This window comes from Rattus rattus, chromosome 11, assembly GCF_011064425.1.
Source record: "Rattus rattus isolate New Zealand chromosome 11, Rrattus_CSIRO_v1, whole genome shotgun sequence".
In the NCBI taxonomy this organism is placed as follows: Eukaryota; Metazoa; Chordata; class Mammalia; order Rodentia; family Muridae; genus Rattus; species Rattus rattus.
Genome location: NC_046164.1, coordinates 43,040,244 through 43,052,965, shown reverse-complemented (window position 1 = coordinate 43,052,965; position 12,722 = coordinate 43,040,244). Strand labels below are relative to the sequence as shown.

Genomic DNA, 12,722 nt, shown 5'->3' with positions numbered 1-12,722 from the left:
TCTCTTCTAGAAGACCTAAGTTTGAGCCACTGAACTCTTCTAAGAAAACCGAGATGGAACCCATTTTTATAGTTCACAGCTGCCTATAGCTCCAGGGACATCCAATGCCTTCTTGGCGTACACTCTTATGGTATATTTTCCCCTCCCTCTACCCATCTCCTTCTTCTCTCTGTCCCTCTCCCCTCTTGACTTTCCTCTCTCCTTCCTTCTGTTCCATGCCTTTCTTCCCTCCTTTGTCTCTTTCTCCTTTCTTCTCAAACATACAGAAATAAAAAAAAAAATCTAAAAAAATGAAATACTCTGTACAGTATAATAGGTATAATTGACATTTAATCTTTAAAGGTAATTTTTGAAGATTTATTTAGTGTGTGTGTATGTGTGGTGTGTGTGTGTGTGTGTGTGTGTGTGTGTGTGTGTGTGTGTGTGTGTGTGTGTGAATTACCATATGTAAAATAGGTAAAGAAGCCAGAGAAGGATTTTAAATCTCCTGGAACTGGAGTTATAGAAATTGATATTTTTAGATGGTTAGATTTCAGCACATGGATGTGAAGCAAATTTAAGAGACGTGGCCTTGGCTTCTATTTGTTCTGTTTTCCTGATAGTTTCCCATCTCTTCCTGATGGGTTTTAAAATATCACACTAATATTAGCCAGTTCATTACAACCAGATGCCTTGCTTGGTGAGTTTGGGCATCGATTTGATACTGATTGTGGCATTAGGGCTTTAACTACATAAACTCATTTGATTAAATATTCTCAAATAAGAGTATAACAGAGACTCTTTTCTGCCCCAGTCCTCCTAATGTAAAGTCTCCTGATGCTTCAGCTTAGGGATGGAGTACTAACAGAATTCAGATTGGCCTCCAAGGGCTTAGTTTATATGGCACAGAAGCCACAGGATGTAGGTGGTGACCTCACATTCTCTGGTGCTTTCTCTGGCCAAGCTCTGCATCTGGTGTTTCCTAGAAGTCTAGTGCCAATGTCATACAATGCCACATCTGTTTTCGACAAATGTTTAAGCACCAAACTCTTAAATTCCTGGCAGGGAAATCTAGCATTCACAATTTCTAAAATTAGGTTTGAGATTTTCAGTGGATTTGAGGTTAACGGACTTTTCTTAATTTCTCCCTCTAGGGACGAGCATTTTTCTTTCCTCTTGCACAGCGTGATCAATTCAGGATTCTTTTCATTGGAACAAATTTGTATAAATGACTCATTTCAGTATCTTGGTCAATATTTGTGATAACTTCATTCAGAATATTTAACACAGAATCATTCCGTGATTACATATGAACTGTAATATTTTATGAGTAACATTTTGTTCCTGTACAACTTTTAAATAAAAGAGTCATCTGGGCATATTAAGCTTTTTAACTCACCTCAGTTCATTTCATTTTTATAACTATATTTTAAGGTAGAATTACACTATTTACACATGGTGTGTCTACTGGCTAGATTTGTGCATCCACTTGACACAAGCTGAAGTTTATCACAGAGAAAGGAGTCTCCATTGAAAAAATGCCGCAATGAGACCCAGCTGAAAGGCATTTTCTCAAGGAGTGATCAAGGGGGGAACACCCAGCCCATTGTGGGTGGTTCCATCCCTGGGCTGGTGGTCCTAGGTTCTATAAGAAAGCAAGCTGAGCAAGGCAGGGGAAGCAAGCCAGTAAGAAACATCCCTTCATGGCTTCTGCATCAGCTCCTGCTTCCTGACCTGCTTGAGTTCAAGTCCTGACTTCCTTTAGTGCTGAACAGCAGTGTTGAAGTGTGAGCTGAATAAACCCTTTCCTCCCCAACTTGCTCTTTGGTCATGATGATTGTGCAGGAATAGAAACCCTGGCTAAGACAGTGTGACTTGAGGTCTAGATAAACTGGGTAGCTTTCTAATGCTTACCCAGCCAGGTTTCTTCCTTAAGCCTGACAGACTCAGCTCATTTACATATCTGCACTGTCCTGTCCTTGTCTGCTAACAACACCTGGGATCCTGGTTGCTAGTGGCAATGTTCAGCCTTCTAAAATTTTGTGTTGGCCACAGACACTAAATATAGAATGCTGCTTAATCTACAAGCCCTCTTTAGTCTCTTAAATGAAAGACATTTAATTTAGGGATCTGCTTGCTTTTGTTTTTGTTTTTCCATGGTGTTAACCCTCAGGATGGGAAAGAGAGATGGACACAGGTTGTTGTGACAAACATCCAGGAAAGAAACATTGTCTGAACATGTTCTACTAGTCGGAAAGGGGGCTAAATATCACCAAAGTATTTTTAATAAGAACTGCAGTTGTTTCACATTCGATAGCTCTCAAGAGCACTGAAATTTATTTTGTTACCCTTCTCTATATTTTACAGTCAATTGTTGCTAGGGAACTGTGTGCCTCCTCTAATTACTCAGAACCATATGGCCATGGCAGACAGTTGATAAATGGGGTATACTTTTTCATGATAAGAAAATATCATCTTTACCTTGCTGGAGAGAAATTTGGAATGCTGAGCTGATCCTCACTTTACCAGGAATTACAGCTTTACATGTAGAGATTTTATTACTCGTATACAGAGATGAGGGGCCATCCATCCAGGAAGGAACCATGATGAGCCTCATCAGGTCCCATAACAGGTTGTCATTCCCACCATCTGCTAGTCTGGTGGTCAAAGCATTCTGAGCATCTGTCCTTAGTATCACACAGTACTTGCAGGCCAGGCACCTCACAGAATACTGTGGAGTGGCCTGATATCTATCTCTTGTCAAGAGCCTCATTGAGGAGAATTGTTAGAAGGCCATTTAGTGAAGGCACACTGCTTTATCTAGTTTATTCCTATAGCAAGGTTAGATACCTCATTTTGCTAGCCTCATCTCACTTCCTCATTTACAAAACACATTTGGGAATTTGTCCAGCAGTTGCATTATTTAGCAGGGACATTTGTGTAGATACTTGGGAATTGGTATTTTCCATTTACAAAGTAAAGTCAGTCTGGTACTGATGTGTAGAGATGTCTTAAAATTTTGCTGATTATAAGTTTGGTGTTCCTTCTCATTTTGCGTACTGTTTGTCATCCTAGGCTAAGTATAGTAAATGGAAATCTATCACCACCAATTCTAATTATTCTACAATAGTCCATATTTTATTGTGTCCCTGCTTTCACATTACTTCTTTGAAATTATAATATAATTTTATATCTTTATTCATATATTCTTCCTTTGTACCTTAATATTATGAACCATTTATTATTCTATCAGAAAACATAATATCATATTGATTTATTTTCTCAATAAATCATTCTTTCTCATTTTACCTATAAACATACATATTGAAAAATAATAAATAGAAAATGGAGAAATGACTCAATGCATAGGAGCACTTGGCTGTGCAAGCATGAAGACCTGAAGTAGGATCCTCAGATTTATATTACACCAGGGGTTGTCCACACATATGCATGTAACTCCAGTCAGGCATGTACACACACACACACACACACACACACACACACACACACACACACACACTTACAAAGACCCACAGACAGACAGACAGACAGACACACACACATACACACATGCAAACACTATATAATACTCTACACAGACAATATATATATACATAATATATATGTATATTTGTGTAGAGCATACATAACTCTAGCTGCACACAGACATGCACACAGAAAGACACTGTACACATACACACACACACACAGAGGCATATATGTATGTGAATAAATCTAGTTGCACACACATAAATTCTATATATATATACTATGTGTGTATGAATATATATATAACTAGCTACACAGAAACGCACACACTGTATATATGTTTGTATATATGTATATGTATAATTCTAGCTACACACAGACACACACATATAGACAAGCACAGAGACCATGTATATATATATTATATAATAATATATGTTACATATATTATGTCTGTGTATGTGTGTGTATGTATACCTCTAGCTCCACATGTCCATATATGTACATGTAACTCCCGCACTATGGAGAATAGCAGTAGGATAATTGCTGGAGCCTGATTGGCACCAGCTTCTCTAAAGGTTGAGTGAGAGACCCTGTCTTAGGGGATAAGGTGGAGAATGATAGAAAAGATGTCCTGGTGTTCTCTCACCTCCCTCTATGCAAAAAAGCCATGCATAACCCATACTCCATGTCCCAAACACATGCATATGCAAACTACATGAATGATAATGTCAATAATAAATGCCTTTTTACTGTGTGTGACTAATTTCCCTGAATGCATACATATGTACATACATAAATATGGGAAATTTGGTTCTAAAATTGTTTTGCTGTAGTTTTATTAAAAAGGAGTGCATTACTTACAGGTGCAGAGACCTACAGGAAAGTGAAGAGATAGTGACTTCTTGTTGAATTTTGGTTCAATCAGAGAAGGCCTGGTGCTTACAGGAGTCTTCTGAAGGATTACAATATTCTCAAACAGTCTCTGTGTTTCTAAACGACAATGCTAGATGGTTTGGAATGGCAATGGGTGAAAGGCTTTCTTTTAAGCAGGTATCTCTTTGTCCTCACATGTAGTATTTTATACCATCTTGATCAAAATGGGACATCACCTTATGTGCTAACAGAAATGCTAACATAGTACTTCATACATAGTACTCTCCCTGCCCATGCATTAGGTACAATAGAAAAAAATGGATTGTCTTTCCCTTTTTATCAAGTTTCTAAATTCATTTGCTAAGTGTCCTTCGTAAAAAATGGAACAGTATTTTTGTATTTTCCTTTACTATTTTTCTCATCACAAATTAGGAACTCTGGGCACATTTAGTCTGAATCTACTCACTCAGATCATTCCTTTCTTGAGGTGGTAATTAGCAAAATATTGAGATATTTATTGCAAAGTTACCAAGCCCATATGACTAGGCAGAATATTGCGAATACTGATGCTTTTAGAATGTACTCTGTCTGGTTTCTAATTTTCAACAGGGCACAATAAACTCAGTGGTTTTCAATGGTGAGCAAAGGGTTGCTTTCATACCAACATGTCACTGGAGGACATGTTTAAGAGTCTGATTGGAATTTTGGGAATGTGCACTTGTACAGTTAATAAAACTGCAAGTGCCTTTGAATACAAATGAAGAGGAACATAGTTCCTCAGAAGGTACAGTGTAACAAGATTAAGTAAAACCCAACAACTCCATATTTAGTTCCTTTCCATCATAGAAAAATAGATGTGCATTGATTGTAGCGATCCATTTTAGTCTCAATTTCCCAGCATTTCATATTTAATTTCATAATTCCCTTTGGGCTTCCTACCAAATAAATACTTAGCACATGTAAAAGGTTGCTTTCCCTTTGTTGATTGGATACAGGTGAAGATACTGCCACCAGTTCAAAGCAAGGCACCTATGTCTATGGCATTGCTTCTCAACTTATCACAACCCCTTTGCAGGTTTGAAAGACACTTTCACAGGGGTCACATTTGTATATTTATATTACAAAGACAGTAGCAAACTTGCAGTTATGAAGTAGGTACAAATATACTTTTTTTTCTGCTGTATATCCTTTCAAATTTATTTATTTATTTATTTATTTATTTATTTATTTATTTATTTATTTATTAACTTGAGTATTTCTTATATACATTTCGAGTGTTATTCCCTTTCCCGGTTTCCAGGCAAACATCCACCTCCCCCCCCCTTCTTTATGGGTATTCCCCTCAACATCCTCCCCCTTGCCGCCCTCCCCCCAGCAATCTAGTTCACTGGGGGTTCAGTCTTAGCAGGACCCAGGACTTCCCCTTCCACTGGTGCTCTTACTAGGATATTCATTGCTACCTATGAGTTCAGAGTCCAGGGTCAGTCCATGTATAGTCTTTAGGTAGTGGCTTAGTCCCTGGAAGCTCTGGCTGCTTGGCATTGTTGTACATATGGGGTCTCGAGCCCCTTCAAGCTCTTCAAGTTCTTTCTCTGATTCCTTCAATGGGGGTCCTATTCTCAAATCAGTGGTTTGCTGCTGGCATATGCCTCTGTGTTTGCTGTATTCTGGCTGTGTCTCTCGGGAGAGATCTACATCCGGCTCCTATCGGCCTGCACTTCTTTGCTTCATCCATCTTGTCTAATTGGATGGCTGTATATGCATGGGCCACATGTGGGGCAGGCTCTGAATGGGTGTTCCTTCTGTGTCTGTTTTAATCTTTGCCTCTCTATTCCCTGCCAAGGGTATTCTTGTTCCCCTTTTAAAGAAGGAGTGAAGCATTCACATTTTGATCATCCGTCTTGAGTTTCATTTGTTCTAGGCATCTAGGGTAATTCAAGCATTTGGGCTAATAGCCACTTATCAATGAGTGCATACCATGTGTGTTTTTCTGTGATTGGGTTACCTCACTCAGAATGATATTTTCCAGTTCCGACCATTTGCCTATGAATTTCATAAAGTCATTGTTTTTGATAGCTGAGTAATATTCCATTGTGTAGATATACCACATTTTCTGTATCCATTCCTCTGTTGAAGGGCATCTGGGTTCTTTCCAGCTTCTGGCTATTATAAATAAGGCTGCAATGAACATAGTGGAGCACATGTCTTTTTTATATGTTGGGGCATCTTTTGGGTATATGCCCAAGAGAGGTATAGCTGGATCCTCAGGCAGTTCAATGTCCAATTTTCTGAGGAACCTCCAGACTGATTTCCAGAATGGTTGTACCAGTCTGCAATCCCACCAACAATGGAGGAGTGTTCCTCTTTCTCCACATCCTCGCCAGCATTTGCTGTCACCTGAGTTTTTGATCTTAGCCATTCTCACTGATCTGAGGTGAAATCTCAGGGTTGTTTTGATTTGCATTTCCCTTATGACTAAAGATGTTGAACATTTCTTTAGGTGTTTCTCAGCCATTCGGCATTCCTCAGCTGTGAATTGTTTGTTTAGCTCTGAACCCCATTTTTTAATACGGTTATTTGTCTCCCTGCGGTCTAACTTCTTCAGTTCTTTGTATATTTTGGATATAAGGCCTCTATCTGTTGTAGGATTGGTAAAGATCTTTTCCCAATCTGTTGGTTGCCGTTTTGTCCTAACCACAGTGTCCTTTGCCTTGCAGAAGCTTTGCAGTTTGATGAGATCCCATTTGTCGATTCTTGATCTTAGAGCATAAGCCATTGGTGTTTTGTTCAGGAAATTTTTAACAGTGCCCATGTGTTCCAGATGCTTCCCTAGTTTTTCTTCTATTAGTTTGAGTGTATCTGGTTTGATGTGGAGGTCCTTGATCCACTTGGACTTAAGCTTTGTACAGGGTGATAAGCATGGATCGATCTGCATTCTTCTACATGTTGACCTCCAGTTGAACCAGCACCATTTACTGAAAATGCTATCTTTTTTCCATTTGATGGTTTTGGCTCCTTTGTCAAAAATCAAGTGCCCATAGGTGTGTGGGTTCATTTCTGGGTCTTCAATTCTGTTCCATTGGTCTATCTGTCTGTCTCTGTACCAATACCATGCAGTTTTTATCACTATTGCTCTGTAATACTGCTTGAGTTCAGGGATAGTGATTCCCCCTGAAGTCCTTTTATTGTTGACGATAGTTTTAGCTATCCTGGGTTTTTTGTTATTCCAGATGAATTTGCAAATTGTTCTCTCTAACTCTTTGAAGAATTGGATTGGTATTTTGATGGGGATTGCATTGAATCTGTAGATCACTTTTGGTAAAATGGCCATTTTTACTATATTAATCCTGCCAATCCATGAGCATGGGAGATCTTTCCATCTTCTGAGGTCTTCTTCAATTTCTTTCTTTAGAGTCTTGAAGTTCTTGTTGTACAAATCATTTACTTGCTTAGTTAAATTCATACGGAGGTACTTTATATTATTTGGGTCTATTATGAAGGGTGTCGTTTCCCTAATTTCTTTCTCGGCTTGTTTCTCTTTTGTGTAGAGGAAGGCTACTGATTTATTTGAGTTAATTTTATACCCAGCCACTTTGCTGAAGTTGTCTATCAGCTTTAGTAGTTCTCTGGTGGAACTTTTGGGATCACTTAAATATACTATCATATCATCTGCAAATAGTGATATTTTGACTTCTTCTGTTCCGATCTGTATCCCCTTGACCTCCTTTTGTTGTCTGATTGCTCTGGCTAGAACTTCAAGAACTATATTGAATAAGTAGGGAGAGAATGGGCAGCCTTGTCTAGTCCCTGATTTTAGTGGGATTGCTTCAAGTTTCTCTCTATTTAGTTTAATGTTAGCAACTGGTTTGCTGTATATGACTTTTACTATGTTCAGGTATGGGCCTTGAATTCCTATTCTTTCCAGGACTTTTATCATGAAGGGGTGTTGAATTTTGTCAAATGCTTTCTCAGCATCTAATGAAATGATCATGTGGTTTTGTTCTTTCAGTTTGTTTATATAATGTATCACGTTGATGGTTTTCCGTATATTAAACCATCCCTGCATGCCTGGGATGAAGCCTACTTGATCATGGTGGATGATTGTTTTGATGTGCTCTTGGATTCGGTTTGCCAGAATTTTATTGAGTATTTTTGCGTCGATATTCATAGGGGAAATTGGTCTGAAGTTCTCTTTCTTTGTTGTGTCTTTGTGTGGTTTAGGTATAAGAGTAATTGTGGCTTCATAGAAGGAATTCAGTAGTGCTCCATCTGTTTCAATTTTGTGGAATAGTTTGGACAGTATTGGTATGAGGTCTTCTATGAAGGTCGGATAGAATTCTGCACTGAACCCATGTGGACCTGGGCTCTTTTTGGTTGGGAGACCTTTAATGACTGCTTCTATTTCCTTAGGAGTTACGGGGTTGTTTAACTGGTTTATCTGTTCCTGATTTAACTTCGGTACCTGGTATCTGTCTAGAAAATTTTCCATTTCCTGCAGATTTTCAAGTTTTGTTGAATATAGGCTTTTATAGTAAGATCTGATGATTTTTTGAATTTCCTCTGAATCTGTAGTTATGTCTCCCTTTTCATTTCTGTTTTTGTTAATTTGGACACACTCTTTGTGTCCTCTCGTTAGTTTGGCTAAGGGTTTATCTATCTTGTTGATTTTCTCAAAGAACCAACTTTTGGTTCTGTTGATTCTTTCTATGGTCCTTTTTGTTTCTACTTGGTTGATTTCAGCTCTGAGTTTGATTATTTCCTGCCTTCTACTCCTCCTGGGTGTATTTCCTTGTTTTTGTCCTAGAGATTTTCGGTGTGCTGTCAAGCTGCTGACATATGCTCTTTCCTGTTTCTTTCTGCAGGCACTCCGCGCTCTGAGTTTTCCTCTTAGCACAGCTTTCATTGTGTCCCATAAGTTTGGGTATGTTGTATCTTCATTTTCATTAAATTCTAAAAAGTCTTTAATTTCTTTCTTTATTTCTTCCTTGACCAGGTTATCATTGAGTAGAGCACTGTTCAATTTCCACGTATATGTGGGCATTCTTCCCTTATTGATATTGAAGACCAGTTTTAGGCCATGGTGGTCTGATAGCACGCATGGGATTATTTCTATATTTCTGTACCTGTCGAGGCCCATTTTTGACCAATTATATGGTCAATTTTGGAGAAAGTACCATGAGGAGCTGAGAAGAAGGTATATCCTTTTGCTTTAGGATAGAATGTTCTGTAAATATCTGTTAAGTCCATTTGGCTCATGACTTCTCTTAGTCTGTCAACGTCTCTGTTTAATTTCTGTTTCCATGATCTGTCCATTGATGAGAGTGGGGTGTTGAAGTCTCCTACTATTATTGTGTGAGGTGCAATGTGTGTTTTTAGCTTTAGTAAGGTCTCTTTTACGTATGTAGGTGCCCTTGTATTTGGGGCATAGATATTTAGGATTGAGAGTTCATCTTGGTGGATTTTTCCTTTGATGAATATGAAGTGTCCTTCCTTATCTTTTTTTGATGAATTTTAGTTGAAAATTGATTTTACTTGATATTAGAATGGCTACTCCAGCTTGCTTCTTCTGACCATTTGCTTGGAAAGTTGATTTCCAGCCTTTCACTCTGAGGTAGTGTCTGTCTTTGTCTCTGAGGTGTGTTTCCTGTAGGCAGCAGAATGCAGGGTCCTCGTTGCGTATCCAGTTTGTTAATCTATGTCTTTTTATTGGGGAGTTGAGGCCATTGATGTTGAGAGATATTAAGGAATAGTGATTATTGCTTCCTGTTATATTCATATTTGGATGTGAGGTTATGTTTTTGTGCTTTTCTTCTCTTTGTTTTGTTGCCAAGACGATTAGTTTCTTGCTTCTTTTAGGGTATAGCTTGCCTCCTTATGTTGGGCTTTACCGTTTATTATCCTTTGTAGTGCTGGATTTGTATGATATTGTGTAAATTTGGTTTTGTCATGGAATATCTTGGTTTCTCCATCTATGTTAATTGAGAGTTTTGCAGGATACAGTAACCTGGGCTGGCATTTGTGTTCTCTTAGGGTCTGTATGACATCTGTCCAGGATCTTCTGGCTTTCATAGTTTCTGACGAAAAGTGTGGTGTAATTCTGAAAGGTCTGCCTTTATATGTTACTTGACCTTTTTCCCTTACTGCTTTTAATATTCTTTCTTTATTTTGTGCGTTTGGTGTTTTGACTATTATGTGGTGGGAGGTGTTTCTTTTCTGGTCCAATCTATTTGGATTTCTGTAGGCTTCTTGTGTGCCTATGGGTATCTCTTTTTTTAGGTTAGGGAAGTTTTCTTCTATGATTTTGTTGAAGATATTTACTGGTCCTTTGAGCTGGGAGTCTTCACTCTCTTCTATACCTATTATCTTTAGGTTTGATCTTCTCATTGTGTCCTGGATTTCCTGTATGTTTTGGACCAGTAGTTTTTTCTGCTTTACATTATCTTTGACAGTTGAGTCAATGATTTCTATGGAATCTTCTGCTCCTGAGATTCTCTCTTCCATCTCTTGTATTCTGTTGGTGAAGCTTGTATCTACAGCTCCTTGTCTCTTCTTTTGGTTTTCTATATCCAGGGTTGTTTCCATGTGTTCTTTCTTTTTTTTTTATATATTTTTTTTATTATTATTAACTTGAGTATTTCTTATATACATTTCGAGTGTTATTCCCTTTCCCGGTTTCCGGGCAGACATCCATGTGTTCTTTCTTGATTGCTTCTATTTCCATTTTTAATTCCTTCAACTGTTTGATTGTGTTTTCCTGGAATTCTTTCAGGGATTTTTGTGACTCCTCCCTATGGGCTTCTACTTGTTTATTTATGATTTCCTGGAATTCTTTCAGGGATTTTTGTGACTCCTCTCTATGGGCTTCTACTTGTTTAGTTATGATTTCCTGGAATTCTTTCAGGGATTTTTGCGATTCCTCTCTGTAGGCTTCAACTTGTTCTCTAAGGGAGTTCTTCACGTCTTTCTTGAAGTCCTCCAGCATCATGTTCAAATATGATTTTGAAAGTAGATCTTGCTTTTCTGGTGTGTTTGGATATTCCCTGTTTGCTTTGGTGGGAGTATTGGGCTCCGATGATGCCAGGTAGTCTTGGTTTCTGTTGCTTGGGTTCCTGCACTTGCTTCTCGCCATCAGATTATCTCTAGTGTTACTTTGTTCTGCTATTTCTGACAGTGGCTAGACTGTCCTATAAGCCTGTGTGTCAGGAGTGCTGTAGACCTGTTTTCCTGTTTTCTTTCAGCCAGTTATGGGGACTGAGTGTTCTGCTTTTGGGCGTGTAGTTTTTCCTATCTACAAGTCTTCAGGTGTTCCTGTGGGCCTGTGTTTGGTGTTCACCAGGCAGGTCTCTTGCAGCAGAAAAGTTGGTCTTACCTGTGGTCCCGAGGCTCAAGTTTGCTCGTGGGGTGCTGCCTACCACCTCTCAGGGGCGGCAGCAACTGGGAAGATCTGCGCCGCTCTTTCTGGGAGCCTCCGTGCACCATGGTTCCAGATGGCGTTTGGTGTTTTCCTCTGGCGTCTGAGATGTGTGCAGAGTGCAGTCTCTTCTGGTTTCACAGGCGTGTCTGACTCTCTGTAGGTTTAGCTCTCCCTCCCACGGGATTTGGGTGCAGAGAACTGTTTATCCGGTCTGTTCCTTCAGGTTCCGGCGGTGTCTGACAAATATACTTATATGCTTAGGGGTCACCACTGAATGTGGAACTCTGTATTAAAGGCTTGTGGCATTAGGAAGGTTTGAACCACTGATTTATGGTCTCATCAATTTAGCTTTCATACGAAGATATCAACTTTCAGGGTAGATTAGTCTGGTTTAGTGTTACCATACACTGGAAGGGTCTGCCTACTGTGAGAAGAACTGATCTTTTTATTTTCAAGTTGTTTAACTGAGTCTTCACATGTAGTAATGTTCCTCGGAGTCCCTGAATAACAAAGACATCATGGCTATATTTTCAAAAAATGGTCTTGTACTTTTGCTCTGTACTAGGATTTTAAGAGTGGACTTGGCATTACCATAATTCCTATGAATGTTGCAAATGTGAAGCAAATAGATCGAGCTGTGAAACAGTCTTTTGAGATAATCACTCCCTACAGGAGTTTCAGGTAAGCTATTTTTAAAAAAAATGTGTGTGCGTATGTTTGTTTTGATAACTACTAAAAGGCTTGCTGGAGATGTTGTAATGCTGGCAGTATTACATTTTACTGAAGCATTATAATCATTTTTCTTATCCACATTGTCTAAGTAGGCATAGAGGAAATCACTGAAAGTGGCTGGGATAACTGCAGCTGGCAAAGATAATTCCTTCATGAGGCATGGGTTGCTTCCTTTTTGTAGTACCTTGTTCCTAAACTCAGAATAGGGAAATGCTAATTCTTTCACATTTTA

At 38.8% G+C, this 12,722-nt stretch overlaps 1 protein-coding gene across 2 annotated transcripts in view; it reads left to right on the top strand.

Annotated features, from left to right (window-relative positions):
* Positions 1–12,722, top strand: part of Arap2 (ArfGAP with RhoGAP domain, ankyrin repeat and PH domain 2) — a 131,728-nt gene that overhangs the window by 16,530 nt on the left and 102,476 nt on the right. For both annotated transcript variants that reach the window (XM_032915862.1, XM_032915864.1), the window contains exon 3: positions 12,324–12,439. In XM_032915862.1, coding sequence (XP_032771753.1) covers positions 12,324–12,439 — 116 coding nt within the window. The remainder of the gene's footprint in view (positions 1–12,323; positions 12,440–12,722) is intronic.